The sequence below is a fragment of the Typha latifolia genome, chromosome 1 (genome assembly GCF_019914945.1).
Source record: "Typha latifolia isolate L0001 chromosome 1, TyphaL0001v2, whole genome shotgun sequence".
In the NCBI taxonomy this organism is placed as follows: Eukaryota; Viridiplantae; Streptophyta; class Magnoliopsida; order Poales; family Typhaceae; genus Typha; species Typha latifolia.
The window spans coordinates 21,378,592-21,388,769 of record NC_133086.1 but is presented as its reverse complement, the minus strand read 5'-3'; the positions used below and the strand labels follow the sequence as shown (position 1 = coordinate 21,388,769).

At 37.2% G+C, this 10,178-nt stretch overlaps 2 protein-coding genes across 3 annotated transcripts; both read left to right on the top strand.

Annotated features, from left to right (window-relative positions):
- Positions 1-443: 443 nt before the first annotated feature.
- LOC140800930 (aquaporin NIP2-1-like) lies at positions 444-3,368 on the top strand. The gene is made up of 5 exons (XM_073155868.1): positions 444-573; positions 670-894; positions 2,273-2,467; positions 2,546-2,607; positions 2,998-3,368. Exons 1-5 carry the CDS (start codon positions 451-453, stop codon positions 3,251-3,253), a joined length of 861 nt encoding a protein of 286 aa, XP_073011969.1. The 5' UTR covers positions 444-450; the 3' UTR covers positions 3,254-3,368.
- An 803-nt stretch (positions 3,369-4,171) lies between these two features.
- On the top strand, positions 4,172-9,879 carry LOC140802654 (uncharacterized). Of its 2 annotated transcripts, none has more exons than XM_073158226.1 (8): positions 4,172-4,288; positions 4,641-5,049; positions 6,241-6,312; positions 6,719-6,783; positions 6,964-7,120; positions 7,519-7,599; positions 7,730-7,819; positions 9,446-9,879. In XM_073158226.1, the coding sequence occupies exons 2-8, from the start codon at positions 4,759-4,761 to the stop codon at positions 9,593-9,595; spliced, it is 906 nt and encodes a 301-aa protein (XP_073014327.1). In that variant the 5' UTR covers positions 4,172-4,288; positions 4,641-4,758; the 3' UTR covers positions 9,596-9,879. The 2 variants fall into 2 exon arrangements, with proteins under 2 accessions (XP_073014327.1, XP_073014335.1); XM_073158234.1 differs by having other exon boundaries at positions 9,424-9,562.
- The last annotated feature ends 299 nt before the right edge of the window (positions 9,880-10,178 follow it).

The following is a 10,178-nucleotide window of genomic DNA, read 5'->3' as shown; positions in this document are numbered from 1 at the left end:
ACGTAGAGTATAGAACATCTACTTTGAGCCCGGAACCTTGTTGCCTACCAACAACGTGCTAGTTATTGCTCACTCGCGCCTAATCCATCCTTAACTCCACAAATTTAGCCCTAAATTTAACCCTCATCACCAATCTAATCTTCCTAACCTCCTTATGTGATACTAGCAATCATTCAGAAGTTGGGCCAGTGATGACCCCACCCTAAACTAGAAGAAGCAATCATGGAACCTCGATTGTGTCTTGTTAGATGGATGGCCATGATTAATTGTCTCCGGAAGAGACCATCCATGAAAGAAACTAGTCATTAATAGTAATCGTATTAGGACCCACGATAGGTCTAGACCTCTTTTATCCACACTAAGATCATCCTAGTGCTTCTCGCCCTATATATAAATACCTGACCTAGAGAGACAGATAGCACCAAGTTGTTGTTCTTCTTGTTCTTACTGATGATGGCTTCCAGCACAAGGGCAAGCTTCCCAAATGGAATCCATGACATAGCCACGGTGCAATCAAGAGTACCCCATCAAAATTATTTATCAGAGCTCTTCCCACCATTCCTCCCCAGAAAGGTATATATATTGCATCTAGTTCCCAATTCATATCCATTGAAGTGTCTATTCTAGATCCATCTGTAACTATCTACTTTACAAACAATGGAGTTTTAGGTTGCAGCTGAGACGATAGCTACCTTCTTGCTTGTATTCGTGACATGCGGAGCAGCCGCGCTGAGCAAGAGCGACCTGCACCGCGTGTCGCAGCTCGGAGCATCGGTTGCGGGAGGGCTCATCGTGACGGTGATGATATACGCCGTCGGACATATCTCGGGGGCGCACATGAACCCCGCCGTCACGCTGGCCTTCGCAGTCTCTAAGCACTTCCCTTGGATACAGGTTGATCTGAACGTTGATCTCCTAATTATACCTCTTTGTTATATATATAAATATACCATGCATGCTTTGATGCATGAGAATAGGCTATATGATAATTTTAGGGTTCATTGTAGGTTCTTAACGTAGGTTTCTGCTAGGAAAACTTTGATGATTCTTAGTAGTTAATTTGTTGTTCTAATTTCACACGACATTTCTTAGCAGTTCTGTAACTGTTGCAAGAAGGCGCAATCCAAGTAGCTAAAGTTTTATGCCGATTATTTTTGGCTTAAGAGTACTATTATTCTATATGAGAATCCCACAAGTGAATCACAATAATTAGGTTAAGCAGGGATAAACTAATATTCCTAGCTGAATTGGAGATTCTCATATAACTATGTCTTGTATAGTATCATTTCTTTTTATTTAGAGATTTTTGTATACGGTAATCATTACACTAGCTTATGCTTATTCTACTGTAGGGACCAGTTATTGATATATCAAGTATGAGCATAGCAAGCAACCATTATACTTAATAATCCTCATATCTTTTAAAAAAAGAATTCTAGAATACTGTCATGAAGATCTAGGAAATATGAGCGTCCTCAATTATGTCTTCCAAAAAAAAAAAAAAAAGTTTAAGAAATTGGAAGTGAGAATATAGAAACAATTAATACTACATTTAGTAGCTCCCCCTTGCCCTAATGAAGTCGTATTCATCTAATGTTCTCTAAATGCCATTTGATTAAGATCGTTTATTAAGCACAAGCTATCATAGAATTTTCCAATAGCCAACGACTTCGCACAAGATGACAATAATAAATATTATTCGCCCCCACCTATCAATAATGCATCCAATTGAGTGGTGCAATAATGGAGAATAGTTAGTTTCTCGTTGCATCATATTGGAATAAAATCACAATACATGTGATATATATGTTGGAGACTGCAAGGTATCTTAATTTTATCCCTTTAATTTATGCAACTACTAGTCCAACTGGAATACTTGATTATGTAATTAATTTACGTTTTTCCACTATCTTGGAGAATTCCATTTTACATAAATGTCGGTGTATTATATTTTGAAGATGTTTAAATTTAATTATGCATGGATTGTGGATCTTATTTGGCACCATAAACTTCAATGATCACGAACAGACCAAACGTAACTTCATGTCTTCTCTTGCCAGTGCATTATATAATGACTCGAATTAATCCAAATGAGCTCTTTGGCTGTGTAACTGCCAAAAATAACGTCACTGTATAGTAAAAAATTGCTATAGGAATTAATTACATCTGAACACCGTGTTAAGGTTACCTAACCGCTTAAGTTTTTTTTTTTTATCAATTTAATATTAAGATGTACGAGTATTTAACATGTAAATTTAACTCGTGTACGTAGGTTCCTTTCTACTGGTCGGCTCAGCTCACCGGAGCCATGATGGCCGCCTTCATCCTCCGGGAGATCCTCCACCCCATAACCGACCTCGGGACGACGACGCCGGCCGCCTCGGAGTTGCAAGCTTTTGTCATGGAGGTAGTAGTGACCTTCTCCATGATGTTTGTCACCTCAGCTGTGGCAACTGATTCCAAAGCAGTGAGCTCTCTTCTCTTCTCTTCTCTTCTCTCTCTCTCTCTCTCTCTGGGGTTGTTAACTTCTGGTGCTCACTTGCAGGTGGGAGAGTTGGCAGGATTAGCAGTTGGCTCTGCAGTGTGCATAACCTCTATCTTAGCAGGGTAATATAGAAATAACCAACTTAATATATAGAATTTAATCAATGTGATGATCTCCAATGCTCTAGCTAGCATGACTCATTGGTAGGTGTGAAACATTAATTAAGTTCAAACATACATATATAGGATTACTCAATGAGAAGTTCCAATATTTTAGCACGCCATTACTGTGAAAGGCCTAGATAAGCCCAAAAGTTTATTGGCCCAATAAGACCACTAGTGCTATTAAACTTTATCCATTCCTCAAGAAATAAATGATAACGTCAAACTTTAGCTATAGGCGATAACAATGTAACATATCATCATTATACAAATACAAAAGGAGGGGGGGAAAAAAAATAAAATGAAAATAAAAATTGAGGTTCACGATTTACGATGCATGTCGAGGTGCAGGCCGGTCTCCGGAGGGTCGATGAATCCGGCACGGACGCTAGCGCCGGCGGTGGCGAGCAAGAAGTACGACGGGCTTTGGGTGTATTTTCTGGGCCCAGTTTTGGGTACATTAACAGGAGCATGGTCTTATAATTTCATCCGGGTGACTGAGAAGTCTCCACAGCCCATTCAGAACTTGTCATCCTTCAAGCTACGTAGGCTGCAGAGCCAGGAGTCATCAGCTCATGTTCATGGTGATGACGTGGAAAATATGTAAAAGAGCTGAAGTCGATTATCCTTGTAATATTTCATTTAATTCACTGCTCTATCAAATGAAATATAATCACAAAATAATTAATTAAGTGGTGCTTTTTTTTATTTATTTTTTATAATTTTTGCCTCCTTAACTATATAAAATTTACACTCCTAATGTGCCCTTATGTTAAGTTATATGTTTGATTTTTTTTCATTAAAAATATGCGGTTGTTATCAAATTTAGACTACGTGAGGACTATGTTACTCTTATTTTAAATAAAGAAATAGAAAATTAAAAGTAAAATGACCGTTTACCATTTTTCATCTATAAAATAAAAGATAATTTAAAAAAAAATGTCACAAAAATAAATTAGAAAATCTGTATAAAAAGTTAGTCAATAATTTAGGTATCTAGGTTTAGTCAAATCTTAAGTTGGTCAATCCCTCGTATCACAAAAATAAATGCATTTCTTCGATAAATAGGATGCCTTTCGTGATAGATACATATATGATTATTTGATTTAAATAGTAACAAGTATGTTTTCATCATATTACGTTATTATTTTTATTAATTAAAACCTTATATATGAAACATATAAAAGATACAAAATACCCCGAGATAAATGGTATCGTCACTTTTAGATGCAAATCTTGAACCGGCGACGGGGTGAATCTTTTCCCGGATTCCTCGTAAGTAATATTACCACATTGCCCTTGCGTTATTTATTCTCGTAGATATTTCCATTCTCCACTGGAAGGTGAGGATTTATCGCAGACTATTCCGTGGATAGGATATGTTATCCCGACAGTGAATACTTTTATTGGATAAAGTAGCGAAACCGCGTGGCGACGCGGCAAATGCATGGGACGACCGTCAAGAACGACTAACGGTGTTGGGGCCGATACAGCAATTGGCTATTCACGTCGTTCGATAAATGGACGGACGTTAATAGGTGGACGTCAGCCTTCTGTATAAAATGGAGGTCTCTTCTCGCGTGTTTCGGACCCGGGGGGAGAGAGAGAGGAAACGGAGAAGCGACATTAGAATTCTTTCGAGGTACGGCGGATTTCTCTATCCCGTTATTTTTCTTATTTTAGGGTTAGATGTCGGTTTTAGATCGCTTGATTGGTTGGATTCGTGAAGAGATTGTTCGATTTGGTGTTTTCTTTAAGAGGATTCGATCGTTTCTTGGTTGCAATTTGTGCCATTTGGTGTTTCTAGGGTTTCTTCTCATGAGCATCTGGATTTCGTGTTTTGTTAATCTTTTTAATGGAAAATTGCTGGATTTTGTTGGTTTGTTTCTTGGAAATTTCTTAGTTTCTTGTGGATCCGTTCTTCTCTGTTAGAGTTGTTGACTTCCTCTTCGAGTCAAATATATTCACGGATCGGAATCTTGATTTGCTTACAGGAAGGTTATATATCGAGTTATCAATACATAAATCGTTAATCTTGAGCTTCACGGAGATATCCTAGTGGTCAAGATATTGGAAATTCTGTTACAAGAGAGGATTACACCTATTCTGGTTATGGGGGATCATCTAGTTCTGCATGTCGATCACCTTGTAGCGGCCCAAAAGGTAGAGACAATAGGAACAGGTGAGGGTTCACCCTCTTCTGGGGAAGCTGCAGCTGCCGCAGGACCTCCTGCTCTTTCGGCGGCATCGGTGGTTGGATCCAACAGTGGAAAAGGCGAGGAGGAACTCATGGTTCCTGAGGAGGAGGAACCACTAATTCAAACGGTGGAGTGTCGCATTTGCCAGGAGGAGGATGACATCAAAAACCTAGAGACACCTTGTGCTTGCAGTGGCAGTCTGAAGGTCTGTAGCCTTAAAACCATTATCTTGGTAGTTGGATTTTTTATGCACGAATATATAGAACGATGTGATTATGCTAGTAGACATGTCTGTTTCCAAATCACCTGTATTATTTCGCAACATATTGTGCGGTGCTAGTATGTCGCCAATTTTCTATTTTCTTCTCAGGTGTGTCCAAAAATAGGTGAATAGTTGTTGCCAAATAAGAGATGCTGTTATTGTTCTGTTATTTCAATCTTTTCTTTTGCTAGCTTTGTCACTGCAACTTGATGTTCTTCTCTAACCATTGTTAGTTTATTACTGTTTCTGTTGACGTAGCTGTGTTTTGTAAATTCTATTGCTAGAAAAATGAAAAAGAAAATTTGAATTCATGGTAAATTACAAATAGTATGAATTGAAATTGGTGGGTCGAAGATGTTTAAGGTTGTTTAAAGTTGTTAAATATAAAATATGTGTGCACAACATGGAGTTGCCTAATGCGAGTTGGAGGTATGGCAAGCAAAATGAGATAAATTGAAATAGGGAGAAAACACTAGTACACCATATCCTGTCATTGTTGTTGAAAATGTTGTGTTGGTTTCCACCTATGCAGACCCATTCTTTTATCTGTTGTACTTCTTGTGTATTACTGTAGGGAAAAGAGGAAAAAATAGTGCCTTGATTACAGGATGATATTCGAGTATTTGGGTTTTGCTACCTTATTTGTTTGGAGTGAAGAATCTTATCATGTGGTCCTATGAATATATCTATTTATGCTAGTTTAAGCCTTGTCTGGACTGCATTCATGTTCTTTGTATTATGTGCTGAGATAGCAAACGTGCTGTTTTATCACTGAATGAAATAATGAGGTATTAATTCTAGATATTCCATGAGATCATTCCTTAGGCTGTTCGTCTTTCCACATTGTGATCGGTGCAGTTGATACTGACTGCAACCTTTTTTTTATCTTGAAATTATTTCATAGTGCTTAAAATTTTGGAACTGACTTTGATCTGCTGCTATCTGATATTCTGATGTCTTCTAGAGTTGCTTCCTTGTCGAGTATGGAATATCGAATAAAGTTTTTGCATTCTCCAAAATTAGATTTGTGGATATGGTTTGATGATATTCTTCCAAAGTTCCAAGCATGATCTACTGTATCTATCTAGTTTATATCCATGTTGAATCATGCTTTACAATTCTTGTCATGTACAGTATGCACATAGGGCATGCGTGCAGCGATGGTGCAATGAGAAAGGAGATATAACCTGTGAAATCTGTCATGAGGTGAGTCTATCTTGGCTTTACTTGCTCAACAACCCCTCAGTGTTTCATTCTTTCCATGAAAATCAGATTCTTTTCTCTTTTTTGTCTTCTTCAGCAGACTTAAAATTCCTTATTGTTAGGATATTATAAGTGGATTGATGATTATAATTTTGTTCCGACTGCATCTGCTTTTTGTTAGTTTCTCAATTGCATATAAAGTTTCTCTTATGCAATAGAACAAGTTTCTTATGAAGCTCACAAACATGAAGATATTGTTCTCACCAAGTAGACTACCTAATTATATTGGATGTGTTGCATAACGATTTAACAAACTCAGATGCAGTCACTGTTGTAATATCTTGCTTCTGATTATATGCCCCTGTTATATCGAGTTCAACAATAAGTTTTTTTAATTTGCTATTTGCAGCCATACAAGCCTGGGTACACGGCATCTCCTCGAGCCCATCCTGATGAGACCACTATTGATATAAGGCAGGTTACCTTAATTATATGTTCGCTTCATTCTGTAAGATGGCTTACTACCTTGTGTATACATTTGTTTTCTTTCTGAGTGTATGTTATGAATCCTGTACTACCAACATATGCTATCAAAGTTCAGTTATCGGTTCCAGGGTTATTTATCTCTGATTATCTGTTGCATTTTCACTGTAGTGGAGGCTGGACCATCACAGGAACCCCATTGGACTTGCGTGATCCAAGGATTCTTGCAATGGCAGCTGCACAAAACCGCTTAATCGAAGCCGAGTATGATGAATATGCTGCCACAAATGCTAGTGGTGCTGCTTTTTGTCGGTCTGCTGCTCTAATTGTAAGTTTTTGTCAGAGAGGTTGCCCGTTACTCTTTAATGAATTCTATATCTAGATAGCAAGATTGTATTGGTAAGACCTTGGGAACGTAAGTCGACCTTCTTTAATGAATTCCATAACTGTGCAGAAATCATTTATGTTTTTTGTACCTACAGTTTTGGTTACTCGTGCAGAATGCAGTTACTTGTTGTGAATATTTTGTGCCATTCCTGAAACTATAGTCTAGAAATGTTCCCCGATTTTATCAATCTAGAGTCTCAGAAACATGTTTTTGGCTTGCTTAATCTTGTCAACTGCCTTGGATATGTTTCTTAGGGTTGTCTCTGCAAATCATCTCACTAGGATTCTCTATATGAAGATTACTTGCATTTCACCACAAATCATTTTTTTCCTTTTTAGTTAATGGCTCTTCTTCTGTTGAGGCATGCATTGAGCATCACTAGTGGCGATGACGATGATGATGCTTCCACTATTTTTTCAGTAAGTAAAAGAATCTCGTGATATGGTTCTAGTACCTCATCCTCTTTTTCTTTTATTTTTTATTTATTATTTTCTATAGTTGCTTGTGGTTGTTGGTACGTCAAATAAAACTTCTTTCATGATCTAACAGCTCTTCCTACTGCGGGCTGCTGGATTTCTGTTGCCATGCTACATAATGGCTTGGGCCATTAGTATACTGCAGCGACGGAGAGAAAGGCAGGTCAGTGTATTGTACTTAAAATACTTTTTCTGTTGCTAGTTTTCTCTAGTTACTTCCATGTTGCATATAAGGACTGCTGTTTGTATTCGTATCACTATATTCATGAGCAACAAAATTAGTTTACTTTTTAAGTACCTTGAATATCTTGTTTTTGTTTTCTTTGGAGAAATTAATTCTGAATCTAAAGGCACACACAGTATCTTAATGGATGTTGTAGTTCTTGTTGAGAGGTGTTCAAACCTCGAGAATTGTGGTGTTTTATAGTCACTTCTCAACTAAGCTGTTTTTGATCACCTGGTTTCAAAATATTCCTTGATACACTATTTTTTTTATTTAGCTTGCCTTTTATACAGCATACATACACAAATTGATATACATATGAGAAATTATGAGTTACCTTCATCCCTTTCCTATATGGTCGTTGGTATTCTCAGTTCATTGTATACAACTCATTATCTTCATATCTTCACCTGCATTTGAGAAGAGTGTTACACACTCATACTATCCTTTGAATTCTCTCCGCTAGGAGTTAGGACAGGAATGCATCTTTTATTCCATATAGTATATTATGCCTGAAACTGCTTTATAGTCCTTCCATGGGGTCAATTACATTGGGTTATGCTTGCGTAGTTGCATGAGACCTGGAAGTTCTATATATACATTTGGTATTTCACATGTCAATAGAGATCAATGGCTATGAGTGCTCTGTAATGAAAGTGTACTTTGTGTGTTGTCATTATTTACTCCTTATTTTGTCAGTATCAGCCATCCTCATTTTGACTTTTTATTCTGTATTATTATTCAGCAGCCTCTCTTGATTATGTTTTCACATAAAGAGGTTCAAAGTTGACTAATTTCATTGGAGGTTTCTCTGCTAGAAGCCTGTGACTTAAGCAACACTCCTGATTCTTGTAATATATTCATTACAAAAGTCCTCATTAGTGCAGGCAAAGAAGCTAGTTCAAGAAAGAATACTTAACAAGGAATACAGGTTTCTAGGAAAGTGTCCAATTGGCAGGAAAAAATAATGAGAAGGGTTTCAAAATATTTTTTTATTGTTGGATATTAGAAATGATTTTTGAAATACATGAAGACATGGGGATAGTAAAGTATAAATGTGTTGTTATGTAAATTAGAGTGAGGTTCACAGAGAAAATCATTTTTTGCTGCCGATGTAGACATGTAGGGTTACACAAACTAGGTAATGTTGGTGCATAGTCAAAAAAATCAAACCAAGTACTATAGTAGGAAGCACCTACAATTTTCTCTATTTTGTATAGAGTTCACTCATGTACTTGAATGGCATGCATTTGTGAATTAGGAAAGCTGTATCATTCAATGTCTTACATGTTTTTTGCATCTAACTATAATTTATACATTAGAAAACTAGTACACTGACCATGACTCATCTTTGCCCTCCATTAAGTTGCAATCTTCCTAAAGGAATGATTAAAAAAAAAAGGAATGGTTAAAGCCAAATAGATTCTCAGAGAAAAAGAATACAAATGAAACATAGGCAAATGTTGGGTTTTATTCATTAGCCTTTCCTCTTCCTTTCATCTTCCTTTCATCATTAAAATTTCATATGAATTTGTGTGACACAGATTTGTAAATTTTAATACTCAGGAAGCAGCTGCCTTAGCAGCAACAGAAGTAGCATTCCTTCTGCAATCGGGGCAAGGAAGGGGCCTACAGTTTACCCTATCACCTGAGTCTCCAACCACACCCCAGCAAGAGCCACACGTACCGAGTTTATCAGCAGCATCCCCTTCCTAATTACACGGAGCGTTTCAGTATCTTTTGTTGTCTGAGTGATGCAACTTTTCTGGCAGAGGTCGCAACTTCAGCACTCACCACTGCATGTGGGGGCTTTGTTGTAGAGATGGATCTCTCCCAACTCATTTATGTAGTTCTTGATTTGGATTATCTCTGTTGCTTGTCATCTTGGCCAGATCTGTGTATATAGTCGAAGAATTCAAATAGCTTTTATGGAATTGGATAACACTTATAATTGGAAAATAATCAAATAATGCCTTGGCGAGATGTGTGTTGCCAACATATGTGATGGTCTTGTAACTTGCATTTTGGGTTAACAGGAACTCTAAGTTGTTTTATAAAGGGAGAAGTAAGGCATACTTTTAATAATTCAGTGATGTCTAGTTTAAGAAAATAATTCTTAATACTTGTACCATACAAACTTGTAAATACCTTCTTGTGTTTAGTAGGCAGCTATCGGGCGAAGTGATGATAACGTTTATGGTGTAAAGCTATAGTCAGATTTCTCTACGAAAAGGTAATATACTGATATACATGGACAACTGGTCTTAGAAGGTGGTAGCGCAGGAACGTATTATTCTGG

Bases quoted from the DNA above. Each gene is read 5' to 3' on its own strand.
- LOC140800930 (XM_073155868.1), top strand. From the start codon at position 451: ATGATGGCTTCCAGCACAAGGGCAAGCTTCCCAAATGGAATCCATGAC. The intron at 895-2,272 runs GTTGATCTGAAC...TCGTGTACGTAG, and splicing joins AGCACTTCCCTTGGATACAG to GTTCCTTTCTACTGGTCGGC. The intron at 2,608-2,997 runs GTAATATAGAAA...GTCGAGGTGCAG, and splicing joins ATAACCTCTATCTTAGCAGG to GCCGGTCTCCGGAGGGTCGA.
- LOC140802654 (XM_073158226.1), top strand. From the start codon at position 4,759: ATGGGGGATCATCTAGTTCTGCATGTCGATCACCTTGTAGCGGCCCAA. The intron at 7,600-7,729 runs GTAAGTAAAAGA...ATGATCTAACAG, and splicing joins ATGCTTCCACTATTTTTTCA to CTCTTCCTACTGCGGGCTGC. The intron at 7,820-9,445 runs GTCAGTGTATTG...TTTAATACTCAG, and splicing joins AGCGACGGAGAGAAAGGCAG to GAAGCAGCTGCCTTAGCAGC.